Raw genomic sequence first — 18,496 nt, 5'->3', positions numbered from 1 at the left:
CCACCAGTTGAGATGGCTTTAAAGAAAAATACAGCTCTATTTCCCTGGATAGTACAGCAAAACCTCCTTTTACAGAGGCACTGTACCTCTAAACTACCGATAATGAGATCAATCAACAAAGGAGAAGCGTTCACGCCCCCCTGCTTGTCACATTCAGGCCTTTTCTCATAAACTAAACGGACGTTGGTCTGATGCGGCAAATTCTGGAGGCTGAATTAGTTTCGTTGTTCCTGGTCATTATCTTCCCTATGGCCAGCCAGTAGGAGCATTCGTCCTGTTAGCTCTTCAGTAACCCATCTTGACTTTTCTGAAGCAGGACACTGAACTCTTGTCTTGTGTGTGGACTTGCCGGTCACAGATTATGACTCACAGTGCAAACTTCTGATTCATGTACAGGGCTTGAAATGAGGGTGCAGTTTTTTTCCATAAATGCCTTCCGTGTCAGACAGCGCTTCGCAAAAGTGTGCATGCACAACATTCGTCCACACTCCAGTGAACTGGGACGGAGGTGGGATGTGCCAGCATTTCAGACATGGGTATTTTTAATACACATTTTACAAAAAGTCTTGTTTGTCTTTGAAATGTGTCACTACCCACCCAAGACAACTTTCCTTATGTTCATTTAGAAAAAAAAATCAAAAAGGAAGAGACCCAACTTGAAAAACGTTCCATTCTTTAATTGAAATCATCATTTATACAGACTGCTATATGATAAAAAATAGACATTTGTTTCACAGATTATACACGCCAAGCCTCGTAGCTCAAATGTTTTATTACATGACTGCTACATAGCTGGGATTTTTCCAGACTCTTTTACCATGTTCAGTGTTAGACAGAAATTGACATCCCAAGTGGAAGGTTTGTCTGAGAACTTTTCGAGGTTAAAGTGCACAGAAGAAAAAAAAAGGTAGGACTCCTGAAGGCTGCTGGACTTTATAAAAAAAATAACAGCGTCGATCACCAACAAGCTTCAATGTAAACTATTCTGCCACCCCAAAATGAAAGACATTCATCTATGCATTGTACACAAAGCATTTAGCCAGACTGAAAAAATCTACAGAAAAAATGCAGGATTGTAAGCTCAAGGTTTGCAAGCTCTCTTATTTAAAATAACGTTAAGTTAAAATGGAGTTTCTCAGCGGAGTTAAAATGGTTTTTCAGCGTACCAGAAAAAGGCACATCAAAGCCAAGTACGAATGCAAAGATGACCATGTAGATGAATACCAATTACAATTTAGCTGCTTCATTTCAGCAGAGTCTCTTGTTTTGCTTACAACAGGAACCAAAAGACTTTGCAGAGCTACAAGAATCCTATACAAGGCCCATGGAAATGAACGAAGGTCTGAACGGCAGAACTATAAACGGGGATTATCCCACGTGTGTTAAGTCAACTTACACTTTGCATTTTGGAGTTCCTTCGCCACTGAGGGCATGAGTGTTTCATCTTAAGAAAAGCTACACATATACTAAACACCAAGGGGGGAGGCAGACATTCTTTAACATTGGTAGATACATCGCATGTAATGTTTAATCTAGTTGCAGGAGGTAGAACACTACATTTCTTGTTTTGTACCATGCATGAAATAATACATTTTGTCAGACTTATGCCACTATACCTAGGTGTGGAATAACAGATGAGAAAACCAGCACGAAGGCGTCAAACAAAGTTCAACTCCTCCGTGGAGTGGCCATTTATCTTTTGAAGGTACCAAACACTCAAAAGATTAAAACATTCAAGCCATCTTTCGAACCACACTGAAACGTTCTCCACCTCCTGCCCCAGTACCTACAATATAAACCACCAATGAACAAAAGAGAATACTGTTTAACTGCATTTTTTCTAAACTGGACATGTCTTTCCACCTTGCAGAGGTGGCTAAAGGGAAATTCTTGGTTTGGGGGCAGGTGGATATTTCTCATATGGGCTAGTAAGATACGTTACAATGTCTGAGAGGACTGGTTTAATTCAGCATTCTCTGCCTCCATCTCTGTCAATAGGACCACAGCACACTAAACTACGGTCAGAAATGCTGCCTTTGACATTTATACAAATAACGGTAACCCAGATAAAAAAGCTGCAAAATCTGTTCAAACCCCACAAATTTTAGAGATGTAGAAAGATATTAACTCTTTCAAAACGATGCTAACAAGGCAAGGTGGTAGGGAAGTGAACCAAACACAGACTCAGAGGTCTGGTTAGCACTGAAGGACAAAAAAAATGGCTTCCACCAGTGAAAATGCCTAAGAAACATTTTTTTATCAATATTTTAAAAGAAACACACACACCCCTACAGGTTAGTGCACGAGAGCCAAATGTAGTGGAGTGCTGAAACAGTAGCCAGGTTATGGCATTTGGCCTATGCCTTTTAGTTACTAGTGCAACCTGGTCGCAATATATGCAGTTAGTGTCGCAATATACATATAAGAGCAATGAAAAATAGATTATTTCAGAATCCCTCAGAAGCCAGCTTCATTGAGGGCCTGGACCAGAAGGTGAAACAAAGTTAATCAAGATAGGTAGTAAAAAAAAATCTAGTAAACGGATTCTAAAATAACAAAAGCCCATGTTAGAGATCAAGGACAATGTTTTCAAGTATTGTTTGATCTGACTCTCAGACTTTTCGGAGTTAGCTCGTTTCTTGAAGAGACCAAAAGCTATTTTCACTTCTAAAAAAAACATACCATGTAGAACTGTTCTAAACTCAACGCTGCTCCCAGGTCAAATTCCAAGTCATAATACAAAAGGAAGGTTGGATGGTGGACCAGTCTATCCATTTTTGTGGGACATACTTCATTATGTGCCACCAAGATCACCGTAATCCCTATCTTAGGGGATTCCTTGTTGGACCATTTCTGGTGCAGTAAACCTGGATAGTCAAAAGGCCACAAGGGAAATTTGTCCCTGAACAATATTCCTGCAGAAAAATCTGTACATGTTCCTAAGAAATTACTTCTATTTTTCACAATTCTTAATGCTATCATTGCTTTGATTTTTAATGCTTTCAATACCCACAACCCAGTGAACTGGGCAACGACTTTTCAACCGCTAGATTGAAAAGTTACAGGAAGTGGGGCCACACAGCCAGAACTATTGAAGAAAAAAGGACAGAAGGTCTGAATAAAATTCAAATACGTGCCCATTTAACTGAGCATGTGTTTTTAAATCAGTGTTTGTATTACGTATCACCAGAGACTCCTGGCTGAAACTTTTCTCCCAATATTTCATATATTTAAATAACGTACATCAGTGAAGCTTTTAACATTCCGTAAGCCAAGACACAAGGGATTGTGGGAAAACAGAGGCATTAGCTCACAGCAGTACACAAAAGTTAATCACAAAAAGAGAGTAAAACTCAAAACATTGAACATAGACTGCCAGAACTGCACACCAAATGACACTAAAGCACTTTTGTTATGGCCAGGTTGTGGGGTTTGGGGCAGGAGTTTCTTTGGTCAAGAAAGGCTAAGTGGTGAGACGCCAACAAATATTCTGTCTCTATTTCCACATTCTTCTGTTTCCAATTTTTTTTGAAAAAGAAGATAGTTTCACATCAATTGTTATTTTTGAGTGTTGGGAGTGTGTGTGTTAAACTGCTTAGGCTGTGTTTGCACAATCCTGAGAGAAGTTATTCATACTGTCACTCCTCACAAACTGCCTTAGGAATCTAGAAGCAGTTCAGGCGTTCCTTGTAGGGAGCTACTCAGAGAGGAACCTTCATAAAAATTACAGTGTGTGCATGTGGCAGGAGCCAGCCTTGATATGGAAGTAAGTGGTTTCCTTCCCAAGGATCAGCCATTTTATAACTGGGCCAAGCATTCTCTCCCTGTTCCTGGCCCCCTATAACGGACATGCAACTCAGATTTCATGATCTTTTGGGCAGAAGTCCTACAGAAGGATACAAACAAAAGTCTGGCAACCTGATCAACACTAGAGAAATTGAAGCCTCAGAAATGACTTTCTGGACTCATTTTGCAGCGACTGCTCATTACCTCAAGGAAACATCTGGCCCAGAATTACTATGCTAAAGAAGCCATTTTGTTTCAGACAACTGAGTCACTAATTTCACACCCTCCTTCAAATAGTAAAAGGAATGATCATCGGGTTCCATTCAGAACGAAAGCTGTGGGATTTGCTTCCACACTTAGCCCCTCAGTTTCTACATTCAGAAGAACCAAATGGGTAAAGCTTTCTATGGGCTGTATCTATTTCTGGCTGCAGGCTGGAAGCAGGTGCATTGTAAGTCCCATGAAGAAACAATTCTCCGCATACAGATGTCTAGCCAACATTTCCCCATGTGTGCTACATTTCTAAGTGTACAGAGCCCACCCCCCGCCCCCCAGAGTGAAGTGCGCAACCCATACAAAGCTTTAAGGTTTTGCTTAAATGTAGAAACTGTTCTCGACACCAAAGAAACTCTGCCCTTTCACTGGGAAGCATACATATTCCAACTGGAGACAGTAATATACCCATTGGTCCCCCTCTATTAGACTGGATTGCAACATATAAATTTCAAGCCCTTTAGGAGTTGTTTAACAACCACTCATTAATGGGACAGCTCAAGTTGGAGTAAGTTTGCCACTTGGTTCAGTCTGAAAGTATTTATTTTGTTAGTGTTACCAGCTTGCATACGGCTCTCACACTGAAAATCTGGTGCTACAGGAGCAGCAATCAGGTATTTCCGGAGTGTGATTATAAAGAGGATCAACAAGGAAAAAGAGCAGCCTAAATAGTTCTCCTAGTGTACATCCATTAACACCATTACTACAATCTTAACGTTTTGTGCCAAACTGCACATACATTGGTATTTGTTCACACAGTAAACCATAGAAACGCACTGGCCCTGATGGCTAGCTGCTGTGGACACGGACAGACCCAGCATTTTAATTAATGCGCGTTGGAGACGGCTCTTCAGTAAGCAAGGTTCTCGTGACTCTTACCGTTTGCCCACAGGCCAGGGAGGAAATCCCGAGAGCAATTAGACACTGCCAACTCTGAAAGGAGAGGGGGGGGGGGGGGGGAAATCCCAAATTAGTTATGTGTTTATGTTTATTTAAAAAGAGAGATACAAGACTGGCTGGTGTGGCAGCCAGTGTGGTGAAGTGTGGTTAAGATAAGAGCAGCAGGACTGTAATACGGAGAAGCAGGTTTGATTCCTCCACTTAAAGCCAGCTGGGTGACCTTGGGTGAGTCACAGCTCTCTCAGAGCTCTCTCAGCCCCACTCTCCTCACAGGGTGTTTTGTTGTGGGGATAATAGTAACATACTTTGTAAACTGCTCTGAGTGGGTGTTAAGTTGTCCTGAAGGGCAGTACATAAATCGAATGTTGTTATCATCATCATTATTGTAATTGTTATTATCATCATTATTATTATTATTGCTGCTGTAATTTATCTTTGGAAGACTACAGTATTCATTAGCTGAGCTCTGTCCCCGTGTGCTCAAAAAGTTTCCCTCCAAATTATATGCCCTTAGCCTGTGCATTCTCCCTCTGATGGCTTTCCCCTATAAATAATTCTTTCTTAATGTCACTCTTGGGCGGGGGTGGGGGGGAGATCATCCAATTCTACCCTCTGAGGGCCAAGCTACACATGACGAATGACACTTGAACGGCAAGTGGATTTAGTGGAGGGCAAGTGAGGGAGAAATACACTTGCTGTTCAAGTGTCATTCGTCATGTGTAGCTTGGCCCTGAGAAACAGGAAAAACAATGGCTGCGTAATCAGTCATTTTAAGTGAAGAGATAAACCTACTTGCCTGAATGAAGAAACCCGAGTTTGTTGATTAAAACTCATATAATTAATCCATTCAATTTACATACTAGTATTTTGGTTTTAGATAACGTTTTCAGAGTGGCTGCACCCACAATTTGGAACAACTGTCCAGAAACGGCACAGAATGCTCCTATATTCTCTTCCTTCCGTAAAAGGTACAGAGTGGAATTATTCTGATACACCTTTAGCGGAAATAACTAATTTCTCTGGTAGTGATGATGTTGCATTTTTAACTTGATGCTGTTCTTGATTTTAATTCATGTGTTTGTGTTTTTAATTGTGCATGTCTATATTCTGAGCATTGTGGAAAGACAGGATATTAATATTAAATAAATAAAGGATGCGTGTGTGCGCGCTGTAGCCACCACCATCTTAGGCAGGACTGCTTTTGTAAATTTATATAGTGCTTTTAAAAAACTAAAAACACAATATTAAAGTAAAAAACAACACAATATTAAAGCAATCAAACCACAAGCTAAAAAAGTTACACTAAGTTATAAAAACATTCACACACAGTTATAAAAATCTGTAAGTTGGATAATAAATGACCAAGAAAATAAGGGCTCTCTTAGTTTTCACTCTTCTTATGGAACACCTGACAAGAAAGAGTCAGGTGAACAACACACTTACAACCCCCCAAAAAAGTTCACCCAATTAAGTGGAAGTATCCTTTCAGTTGACCAAAGTTTTTCTCTATAAATTAATCCAACCCCTTCACTGAAACCCATTCATTTATCCAGGCTTTTAAATGAATCATGCAGAAAGCTAACAACATTAAAAACATGATGTAAAATGTACACATTAGGGGTTCCTAAAGCACAAGGTCAGATTTCCAAGGGAATCATAAGCTTATTTTCAACCAAGCAACCTCACCCTTATTAACAGCATACGTGTTTGTTGGCAGATGAGGTTCCCATCTTCACTAATGTGATTTACAGAACTGGGTAGCCATGGGACACCTCCCAGCTGCATTGTTTAACTGATCCAGAGGAGTTAGCCGCGTTAGTCTGTAGTTGCAAAATAGTCAAGATTCCAGTAGCACCTTTAAGACTAACCCACTTTATTGTAGCATAAGCTTTCGAGAACCACAGCTCTCTTCGTCAGATGCATCATCAGCTTTTGAGAACCACAGCTCTCTTCGTCAGATGCGTCTGCTGATGGACTATAGGATCCAACCCTCAGAATAAAAATGTACATAATGTGCTCTCAGCCAACCACAAAAAACATACAGAGAGGGAGGCAAAACTGTCACTGAGTGGACATCCCAAGCTGATTCAGCCTATAGCTAACTTGGGAAATGCCTGCTCTTTTAACTACAGGGCATTATCATCAATGCATTACAGTGCACTCCAAGCAGTGCAGAGTCTCTGAGAGACTGCTGAATTGCAACTGATAACGAAACTTAAGATAATGCATTCCCCTTGGACTGAATCAAGATACTGGCTTCCTGTCTCATTACTAATGCTAATTTCTCCATACCCACTACCCCTCTGCATACCCCACCCTATTCAATCATGCCTGCCATCGTCATTCACAAGCTATTATCACTGAGCTTCTGCAATCACTCCAATCTCCAAGATATAAGGACAGACAGACTCATATTCAGGCTGTATCTGAAGAAGTGAGTTGTGGCTCACGAAATCTCATACCCCATCATAAATTTTGTTAGTCTTATAGGTGCTACCGGACTCTTGCTCTTTTCTACTGCTCTCGTATATAGGAAACATTTGCTCATGATTAAAGGCAACAACGGTCAAGAAACAGCCTCCGATCCATCAGTATGTTCTAATTATGAAAATAACACCTTTCTTGTTAAATACAGGCCTTACAAACCACACACACACACACCATGAACTTACCAAGTATGCCACAAAGGCTAGATACACAATGCTGATAAGTGAGGCAATGACATACAATACCATTTGCCCCAGTGCCGTGACGTAGATCACTACGAAGTACATGTTAATGGAAATGATTATCACGACAAGAATTCCCCCAGCAATCTTCCAGCCTCTGGAAAGGAAAAAAAAATATATATATATATTACAAATGGGAAGAGACAGATTGGGAATGACTGTCTTTGGTTGTTGTGTGTTTTCCGGGCTGTATTGCCGTGGTCTTGGCATTGTAGTTCCTGACGTTTCGCCAGCAGCTGTGGCTGGCATCTTCAGAGGTGACTGTCTTTATTTTTCATTTAAGAATAAAAGCCTTGGCCTTTATGCCGTTTGATGGCTCTCCCCAAAAACTGTGTGTAACAGTCCGCAGGACTACGTGGGCCACCGTTCTGAGACAGCAGGGCATCTCTTACGTGCTCTTATTTAACACATGACATTTACAGCCCCCAATTCATTCAGGGTGTGGTAGTTCTTTACGTTAAAGTGGACATTTCCTAAATGAAGTCTGGATTCAACGAAATGGGATACGTGGCGAATTACGAAAAAACGAGATCGAAGTTTTCAGAGAAAGAGAATCATTTCACAAGGCGAAGTTCCCTCCCTTTATTTATGTAGAAATCAAATGAATCCTAAAGAAGTCAGCTTTCAGAAATGTCCTCCTTAATGCAGCTTCAGGTCTCCTGGATTTTAATAGGATTACTCATGCACCTGAATAGCCCTATGCTGCAAAAACGTTGCTTTTCAAGCATTTGTGCTAAATGCAAGGGAGGAACCTACTCGAAAAGATGGCCGATTCTGCCGAAATTTTCCCCTCCAAGGGCACCCCCCTCCTCAAGGCCACAAGCACTGCGGCAACAACAGGGAAGGCAACCCAGACATGCATGTTACGGAGCTTTAAAGCAGTTTTAGCAAACGATATGCTTTTTGGAAATTCCGTGAAGTGTCTGCCCTTCCCTGCCCAGAAACAATATTTATTACACATTCCACAGTTTGACTGTTCTGAAGTCATTTAAGGGTGTGATGTGCTCGCAATATTTCATACTTACAGCCCATTGGCGAAGTCATTCATCACTGGACGCAGACTGGTAAAGGTGAGGACAGGAATTAAAGCAAAGGGAAGCTGAAAAGCAAAACACAAAGAAACAGACTCAATGTAGGTGAAGGTAGACCCCTGTGCAAGCACCGAGTCATTACTGACCCACGGGGGGATGTCGCATCACGACGTTTTCTTGGCAGACTTTTTACGGGGTGGTTTGCCATTGCCTTCCCCAGTCATCTACACTTTACCCCCAGGAAACTGGGTACTTATTTTACCCACCTCGGAAGGGTGGAAGGCTGAGTCAACTATGAGCCGGCTACCTGAACCCGGCTTCTGCCAGGATCGAACTCAGGTCATGAGCAGAGCTTGGGCTGCAGTACTGCAGTTTACCACTCTGCGCCACGGGGCTCTTAACTCACCCTTCCATATATATACATAAAGACCACTGAATTCAATTGCACTGGCTCCCAATGAATAAAATGCACAGGATTATAGCCTGAGAGAGGTACAAGGTACAGTATTTCACGGGGTATCAGAGGTCAAGCACAAAAGGCTAGTTCTCTCTATTATGAAACAAGAAGTAACGGATCACTCATAGCGGCAGCAACAGGGAAGGATGCTTGCCCAGTGATTTTTGTTTGCGTTCAAGCTCATGGTCATGGTATTCACAAGGTTTGCAAAACGTGTTGGGAAGCTTCAGGGAATTGGGCGTCTCACTCTACACTGCCAGTAAAGAGTCTGCTATGTATCCGCCCTGAGCCTACGAAAGCAGGGAGGGCGGAATATAAATATAATAAATTAAAATTAAATTAAAATTAAATTATGTACCATTTAAAAGACAGAAGCGACTTCCCGCATGGATTTTTTCGAGATCCCCGAAACCTGGATCTGGATTTCCCTAATTTGGGGTGGGTGGGTGCATACCCTTATAAATTTATACTTCACGCCCTTTGCTCTATGGCCATTCTCTGCCTTGTCAGAAGAATAGAGCCCACATTGCTAAGTTTCTTCTGTGTGAGTGTGCATTTGTGGCTGTGCTTCTTTTATTAATTTTCGTGATGATTCTCTTTGAAAATTTGGCATCTGCTTTCTCCCCAAATAGCGCTACAGCTTAAATTTTGCTGTCGTCAAAGAGTGGGTCATCAGGGCAAATTTTTAGGGAATGCTTTCACTTCATCAGGTCCCTCACCTGTAAACTCATCAAAACATTTAGGAAGTCGTTCATGCCAGTCAGATGTTCCACATCTTGGAAAATGGCAACCAGGAGTGTTGGGGTGATAGCAATAGAGCGGGTCAGAACCACTCTAGCAAAACGTGACCACTTCAGATTCAGGAACCCCTGGAAGAAGAAGGGGACAAAGTTAAACAAAGAGGAGTAACTTTACAAGGCAAACTTGACAAAAAGAGCAGCGTGGGGAAATTGGAAAGAGAGGCCTTTTTCCCTTCAGCAAACAATATAAATCTCAGAATCCATCACCCCGATCAGAACAAGGCGAGTCTTTTTGCAACGAAATTACTATTGCAACATTACTAACAGAATCAAGGCTTTGTCACTGAAATATGGATTAGAGAACATTATACTAAGTGAGACACATGTATTCTAGTGAACTCTGTATGAACTTTACTGTAGTTTTTTTTCTAGCATGTTGTACAACTGTACAGGTGCTCCTCCATCTTTGACAGCCAATTAAAAATAGTGGACAGTATCAGATAAACGTTCTCTAATTGTAGAACGGACCGACAATCTGCTCACTTAATGTCACAGATTTGTACCTCTTATCCGCCCTGAGCCTGCCTGTACGGGGAGGGTGGAATAAAAGTCAAAAGTAATAAATAAAATAAATTCTCTTGCAGCTGGACACAGCGTCACTTTTTGTCTAGGTAGAATGTCACATGATTGAAAATATGAATAAATGATTTAATCTCAGAACAATGATAGTTTATCTACGCTATCACATGAAAAAGATCTTAGATTTCTGCATAAGATAACATGTAATAGTGCTAACCCAGATAGCAGATTGGGGGTTTGGCTGAAAGAAATCTCATAAAGAGCTAGGCGAGAAACTTACCTTTGTAATGTGTGCTACGGGAATCTTAATGCATTTCACAGTAAACCTTAATTGATTCAAACTTAGGTTTAGTTTAGAAATGTCAGGAGACTTAATTCTTGTTGCCTTTATCCGTTTCATTTTTGTAGGTTTTATCTTAACAAGCATTTATAAAACAGCGGCGACGCTGAAGTAGCCTTGTGGCTTTTTCTTGCATGCACTTGCTAAGACGGTCCTCACTCAACATTGTTTCTGTATGTCAGAAAATATTATCCCTGTTATGTTTAACTCTGGACAAAGAGATTCTGTAAGAAGCAGTCCATTTAGACCATATTCTCCAGTCTCCAACAACTCAGATTTAGGTGGCCTATAAACCCAGTAGGAAAAAGGGACTTTCTACTTGGGATGTAAATTAAGCATGGCTAAAGTGAGACAAAATACCTCCATGACAAACTGTCCAGAGTAGGTCCCCGTCATTGTTGAGCTCTGACCCGCCGCAAGAATCCCGATAGCCCAGATGTAGAGAGCAGCAGGTCCAAAATAACACCCCAGAACGACGCCCTGAGACACAAAACGGTTTTTAAACAATAAATGCAAGCAGTTCACCTATACTGTTGTTCAAATACATTATTTTTCTTTAACAATGTCTAACTTTATCGGTTTCTATAAATATTGTTTCATATGTGCTGAAAGATCTGGGTGTTATTCAAGCCAAACATTATGTCATCTGATGTAACTTTTTGGCCATTACCTTTTAGGATTCTACATCCATAGGGACTAGAGCCTTGAGTCCCCAGAGTGCATACAAATATTTCATGAACCTGCAGCCGAGCCACACCGTGTCCGCAGATAATCTGTCACAGCAGTACATTCTCAAGCAGTGGGTCACAATTAGCCAGTGCTTCACTGGAGTCTTGTGGGCAAGTTATGAAGCTTCTGGCAATTTGTTAAATACAGACAAAAGGTTGCATTTCCAGTGTGCGGCTACGACAGATAAAACGAGTAATAAATTTAAAAATGCATAAAACGAAGCAAAGATTGCCATGACCGGGGAAGTCTGCTAATGGTTTGCATTTAAGTCAAAGGCAGCAGGTGCTAACCCCTCTAAAGCACAAAAGGCAACTTCTCCCCCACTCCAATGTAGAACACCCTTCAAAAACTCACCCCTTTATAAATATCTACTTCCAGGGTATCGTTGTTCAGTGGAAACAGCCCAGCATGTGAAATGCTGGTATTCGAACACACGTCATGCTGCAAACAGATTGAGAGTGATATTTTTAGTTTCCACAATGTAGATCACTAGGAAGGGGAAGAACAGCCAGTGGGGGGTGGGGGTGGGGAGGGTCACATTTAAATACACAGCAACCTAAAAAAGGGAGGGCAACCCAATTCTGGCTCACGAGAAATCCCATGTTACAAAAGGTACAAGTATTAAATATGGAAAGGACAAGAACGGTCCTGAAATACATCAACAGCAGGAGTTGCATTAATACATATGTTACATACTGACACAGTGTCCCACACAGAACTGTACAGTGGGCCACAAAAAAATACCAATGGGTTACCTGTCCTGGCTTTAAAGGGCTATGAGATGTAGACAGAAGAGTCTTATTAGCTATTTCTGGCTGGAACAAAGGGCAAAACTACATGTTATGTTTCTTAACAAGTTGGGTCTGCGTTTCCCGAACCCAGTTTGCTTTTTGCACAGTCAGATGGCAGCTGGAGGGAACTCATTTTACAAGCGCGTGCATGTGTGGCTTTCGCCCATTAAAAATTGTAGCATCTATTTTGAACCAAAAGTCTGAAGGTGGAAGAAAGGGTAGGGGATAGAGGAAAGTTTTTGCAAAGGGCCATGTTGATGGCAAAGGGAACTGGTGCAGTACTGAAAACAGAAATTCTGGAAATTCAATCGGGACCAAACCCTCCTCCTGAGATTTGTGCCAGAGGGAACAATCAGCGTATTAAATTCCTCTGTAGACACTCACATTGAATAATCATAAGGTTCGTGTAGTACACATGTAGGATTTTTTTTTAATGAGCTTTTAATCTGATGGTAAGATCTTCTGGTTATAGCAATGCAAATTTCTTGCTTTCTGGTAATCAGTTTAAAGCTGTCTCAAGAGAAAGTGAAACTGCAGGAGGTGGAAGAGGAAGACTCACCACTTCTGCGTTGGTTTTATTGTAGAAAGCTTCAGCAAAGACGGAGACGACGAAGACATTGATGATGAAGGAGATGAAGAGGGCAATGCAGGACTCTATGAAGAAGTACTTGTTGGCCTCCTTGACCTCTTTCTTGTTGGATCGGTCTATCTGCCGAGACTGGAGAGAAAGGGAACACGGCAATATAGGATGGAAGAAGAGCTCAGTTAGGAGAATTCCAAAGCATGACTTGGTATTTAGCCAACATACAGCAATGGCACTTCTGTGAAGTCTGATCATCCAACCTTTTAAGAGTTAAGCAACAGGACAGGACAGCTCATAGGGCCAAGCTACACATGACGAATGACACTTGAACGGCAAGTGGATTGAGTGGAGGGCAAGTGAACAGGGAGAAATACACTTGCTGTTCAAGTGTCATTCATTACTTGTAGCTTGGCCCTTAGATTTCTCTGAAATTCTGTTGCTGTGGGACCTGCTTTGGCTAGACAATCATACAAATCCCCCTGAAAAAGCATGTGAAAATGCACAGGGGCAGTATAACAAAATAATTTTTCTTCTCACTGCACCACCTTTCTTTTTCTCTCTCTCTTGCTCTCTGCTGCTTCTTAGATCTTGCAACAGGCATGCCTACCAATGAACTTGGAAATCCATCTTGAGTGTCTGACTCTATTTCATGCAAGAGGGGTGTATAAATCTGAACCCTCCCTGTGAAGGCTGTCCACCATCCTGTTTTAAATGTGTTGTTTTTAATGAACATGAATGTTTAATTGTACTTTTAATACGTTGTTATCCACCCTGAGCCCGCTCACGGGGAGGGCGGAATACAAATTTGAAATAAATAAATAAAAATAAGTGATATAGTCACGTAGACAGAGGGTGGGAGAAAGAATGAAGCTGGACTTGTGAAAATATTTGGAAATTATCACATGGAATGTTGCAGGCTGGAATCGGCATATAAACCAGGATTCCTCTCTATTTCACTGGAAATATGATACAAGAAGAGTAGACGTAGTTCTGAACATGGGATTTGCTGGTAGTCCGTGGGGGTTGTCGACACACCACCCTCCAACTTCTCAACATGGGCCCTCCTGAAAACTAGATGCTAATCAGACTATCGGGCAAAAAATTGCACAGGCTTGATTGGTGCCTAAAAGGTAACAGGAAGCCAATGTAGAGTACCAGTTTCCAGAAACTCATCACCATCAGGAAGGCTGCCTGGCATGTACTGCTCCAATTACAGTTTTACCCCATCCTTCCCCTACATGGAGTTCAGTAAATGGTTCTCCCCACCTCTGTTTCACCCTCACAGCTCTGTGAGGAAGGTTAGGCTAAAAGAATGTGACCGGCCAAAAACCACTCAGTGATCTTTACGGCACAGAGATTTGCCCCAGGTTTCCTCAGTCCTAGTCCAATATTCTTAACCATTATACCACACAAGCATTCAAACAGCATATAAATAACAGTTTCCAGTGGTTGTGGACAGATACAGCGTGAATGTATGATAGTAATCTAATTTCAGTGTAATTATATGTTTTATTTCTGTGTTGCTCTACCTCCTTTGAGTTCCGCTGAAGTTTAAGCAGAAAATGGACAGAGGTAAGATGGGGGTCACACAAAGAGAAGGTATTGAAGTATTTCGTGTCTTTAAAGAGGAGTTGATAGTCCTTTATATTACTGTGGAGTTGCCCTATATAGTCTCTAACCCATTTTATCCTCTCGACAAACCTAAGTTAGGCTAAGTGTGTTTCATGGCATTTGTGAGGTCTGTGGTATGGAAGCGCCGATGTGAAAAGCTCAAGAATTACCACATGGGGGAGGGGCGGGGCACATCTTACCTTAACCAAAGCAGAATGCAGGTACATGTTGTGTGGCATGATGACCGCACCCACAATGCCCACAGCTTGTTCTAGCTGAGGAGGGCCACATTTATCACAATACGGCATGAACATCCCTTTTAGTAGCTGGCCCTGGTCTGGTTTTACTGTACCGTACTGTAGAACACAGAAAGAGAGAACATGAATTAGTCCTTCTGGGACGTGAGTGTGTAGTGCTATAAGTCGTAGCTGACTTATGGCGACCCCTTAGACTGGCCTTGGGCAGTATTTAGGCTTGGCCACAGAAGGCACTCAAGAAATCTGCTGATTGGCCACTGGACATTTTATTGGCTGTGCTGTTTTTTCAAAAACATTGGTTCGTCAGCAGCTGCCATCAGAGTTTAAGGATCTTCACTGTGTGACTGGAGGTAAGCGGCAGCAGCCATTGTATGGCTGGCTCCGCCTCCTGTGGCAGCCATTTTGTGCCTGCGCCCACCACACTGTGGTCAGAATTCCGTAAGAGTCAAAAAGCTTGAAAAAGTTGGGGACGCCCTATCTAGGGCCATACCGTTTGCTGCCAATGACATTTTCACCACCCCATCTTTTTATGTTCAATACCAGCGGATTAACTTGGGAAGTTATACCTGCGTACGTTTACCAAGGAATGATGGCCCTCCATCTGGACTTAATTGGTCTCAATTTGTGGGCTTGAATCCCACAGAAAATCTCTGCTGACTGAAAGGATTTCTGTCGGCTGAACAGTGCAGCCCCAAATGCCTCACTAAAATGCTGCTGTAAACAGCATGAGGACTGTAGGGTTCTCAGGTGCCCGCTGGAGCAGGCAAACTCCCAGCGGTTTGCCCCTTTGCTCAGCGATTGCTGGCGATTGGCAGGAGGTGGCAAACAGCCCGGCAATAGCCTGCCACAAGCAAGCATCCTGGGTAAATGTGTGGTACTTCCTACAGGGCAAGAGTTTCTGTTGTGTCCACATACTTGGGAAAGCCCTATGGAATTTTCAAAGCAGTTGTCACCAATGAATTGCTAAGGATATTCAAAATCCGGGGTTACCTCGTATCCAAACATAATGGCCATAATAGTAATCAGGAAGCCGAAAAATGCCTCAAGTTTCCTCAAGCCTGAAAATGAAAGACAGACAGACACGCCCCGTTAGCAGCCAGAAGTCTTCGTGCACCATCACAAGATATGGACAAAATAATATCACAACGAGCATTCACTTGTCTCTCTCTCTCTCTCTCTCTCTCTCTCTCTCACACACACACACACACACATACACACACACAGAGAAAAATATATAAAGATCACGGAATTCAATTGCACTGGCTCCCAGTGAATAAAATGCACAGGATTATAGCCTGAGAGAGGTACAAGGTAGAGTATTTCATGGGGTATCAGAGGTCAAGCACAAAAGGCTAGTTCTCTAGCATGAAACAAGTAGTAACGGATCACTATTAGCTGCAGCACCAGGGAAGGATGCTCGCCCAGTGATTTTTGTTTGCGTTCAAGCTCGTGCGCATGGTATTCACAAGGTTTGCAAAACGTGTTGGGAAGCTTCAGGGAATTGGGGAACTCACTCCACACTTCCAGTAAAGAGTCTGCTATGTACCATTTAAAAGACAGAAGCGATTTCCTGCACGGCACCTTTTAGCACCCAAAGATCCTGGAAGGACCGCAGAGGCTCTTCAAGCATAGCCTAAAGATGATTTCTGGACAACAGCTAAAAAAGGAGTTGTCCTAGAAGTATACCTGATTTCCAGACTACAGAGATCAGGTTCCCTGGAGGAAATGGCAGCTCCAGAGGGTGGACTCTATGGGTCTAGGAGAGCAACTGAAGTCCTAAGGGAACGTCACATCCTTGCTGAATTCCTCCACTTTGCAGGCACCCCCCCACCCAAAAAAAACCCTTTCCTAAGCTGAAGTTGGTAACCCCAACAATGGCATTCTCAGCACTGCTGGTGAAAAGCGCCACTACCTGTTAATGACAAGAGAAGAAAAAAACTTCGAACAAGAAATTGTTTCAATAAAGCAGCTTACCGTACTTGTCCAGGAAGAGAAACACAAAGGTGTCAGCAATGGTTATGAGAACCCCACCCCACAAAGGGACCCTGCAGGAAGACAAAAGGGATATGTTGATTTTAGGTTCCTCCATGACTTGCTAGCTTTAAGTATGTTAACTCTTATCCCAGTTCAGACAAGCATCTCTCACATTCAGAGCCATCGCTGAGAAGGCCATGTGCTATGGACTGTCCTTCGCCCGTTCACCTCTGGGCCAACGCACACATAGAGTCACCTATTTTAATGGCCATGAGTAGAAATAGGAATGAACCGGGGGGGAAAGGAACCGTGCAGTTCGTGGTTCATTGCGTTTCACGAAACATGAACTTTCACAAATTTGCTCCGATTCGCAAACTGGTTTGTTTGGTTTGTGAAAATGTCACTTCCAGGTCAGCAGAAGGTCTGCAGAAAGTCAGTGCCCACCCACCCACCCCCGCTGCCTAGGAAACTGATTGATCAGCGCCAGGCTGTCTGCAGTGACGAACTGAAAAATGAACCAAATGAACTGGCCTAAAGTTCGTGGCGGTTTGTCAGAAATGGGCTCTGACGAACCATTGGTTTGTGAACCACAAACTGGCCCAGTTTGCGCCAAACTTTGGTTTGTAATTTGGTTTGTGTTCATCTCTAGCTATGAGCTATAAAACAAAGCTGCTTGGATTACAGGGAGAGGGGAGCAGTCCATTCTCTTCTATGATCCCCCTTCCCCAAATTATCATTTTCAGAAACATATTTGGGGGGGGGGGATTGTTGGGGATGAGGCTTGCGAAATTCATTAAAAGTTCCTCTGCCTCTTCCCCCAATAATTTGAACACTTTTTGACAATTAAAACAAGGCATCTTTTGTCACATGCAGATAATACCTCCTGCTCATGCATTTCTCTCCCCACCATGACCACGTTCCTCTTGTCGCCTTCGTTCCCCTCATTATTGGGGATGCCTTTAGCACAATTTTTGGAGAAATCAAAACTCATATTACTAAACTATACATAAAATAGTTTCAGATGGGTAGCCATGTTGGTTTGAAGTAGATCAGAGGATAAAACAGACAACTTACCCCCCAACAGACAAGAGGTTAATAGCGATTGCTGAGCCGATGACTTCTTGCATGTCGGACCCAATGATAGCCAACTCCACCATCAGCCACAAGATAATCCGTGGAACCTGAGCACAAACATTGTGTCAAAAAGGAGAACACATACTCTATCCACAATTTTTCTCCCCTCTCCCCCACTCGACAAGTTGTCAATGGAGAGGGGAGGAGGAATCAGGCAGTTTATTCGTCTGTTGTAGGGCTCTGAGCTGCAGATATGGACAGGAAATAAATGAAACGGTTCAAGAATAAAGAAAACAAATTCAGCATGCTTCACACTTGACAAGTAGCTTTCATTCCAGGTTATACATCTCTTAAAAACGTGGACTAAAATCTGTCATTGTCCCAGTGAAGCCTGTTTTGACGGCACACAACCTGGAAAAAGGAAACGTCAAAGGGAGAACCAAATGCAAAATTGCTGAATTTGAATTAGCAAATTCATGACAACACACTCACCAAGTAGGGTAAGGAAATTCTTGGAGATTGGGGGAGGGATGGAGCCTGGAGAGGGTGGGGTTTGGGGAGAGGAGGGAACTTAGCTGGGTAGGATGTCATAGAATCCACCTTCCAAAGCAAGCATTTTCTCCAGGGGAACTGATCTCTTTC

At 42.4% G+C, this 18,496-nt stretch overlaps 1 protein-coding gene across 4 annotated transcripts in view; it reads right to left on the bottom strand.

Annotated features, from left to right (window-relative positions):
• SLC11A2 (solute carrier family 11 member 2) overlaps positions 1 to 18,496 on the bottom strand; it is a 64,406-nt gene that overhangs the window by 9,830 nt on the left and 36,080 nt on the right. For all 4 annotated transcript variants that reach the window (XM_055003971.1, XM_055003972.1, XM_055003973.1 and 1 more), the window contains 11 exons: positions 17,855 to 17,961; positions 16,781 to 16,851; positions 15,797 to 15,864; positions 14,750 to 14,905; positions 12,915 to 13,073; positions 11,919 to 12,005; positions 11,196 to 11,315; positions 9,896 to 10,045; positions 8,714 to 8,787; positions 7,632 to 7,785; positions 4,939 to 4,992 (listed from right to left, as the gene is read on the bottom strand). In XM_055003971.1, coding sequence (XP_054859946.1) covers positions 4,939 to 4,992; positions 7,632 to 7,785; positions 8,714 to 8,787; positions 9,896 to 10,045; positions 11,196 to 11,315; positions 11,919 to 12,005; positions 12,915 to 13,073; positions 14,750 to 14,905; positions 15,797 to 15,864; positions 16,781 to 16,851; positions 17,855 to 17,961 — 1,200 coding nt within the window. The remainder of the gene's footprint in view (positions 1 to 4,938; positions 4,993 to 7,631; positions 7,786 to 8,713; positions 8,788 to 9,895; positions 10,046 to 11,195; positions 11,316 to 11,918; positions 12,006 to 12,914; positions 13,074 to 14,749; positions 14,906 to 15,796; positions 15,865 to 16,780; positions 16,852 to 17,854; positions 17,962 to 18,496) is intronic.

The sequence above is a fragment of the Eublepharis macularius genome, chromosome 19, assembly GCF_028583425.1.
Source record: "Eublepharis macularius isolate TG4126 chromosome 19, MPM_Emac_v1.0, whole genome shotgun sequence".
NCBI classification, from domain to species: domain Eukaryota; kingdom Metazoa; phylum Chordata; class Lepidosauria; order Squamata; family Eublepharidae; genus Eublepharis; species Eublepharis macularius.
This window is presented reverse-complemented; position numbering and strand designations above follow the sequence as displayed.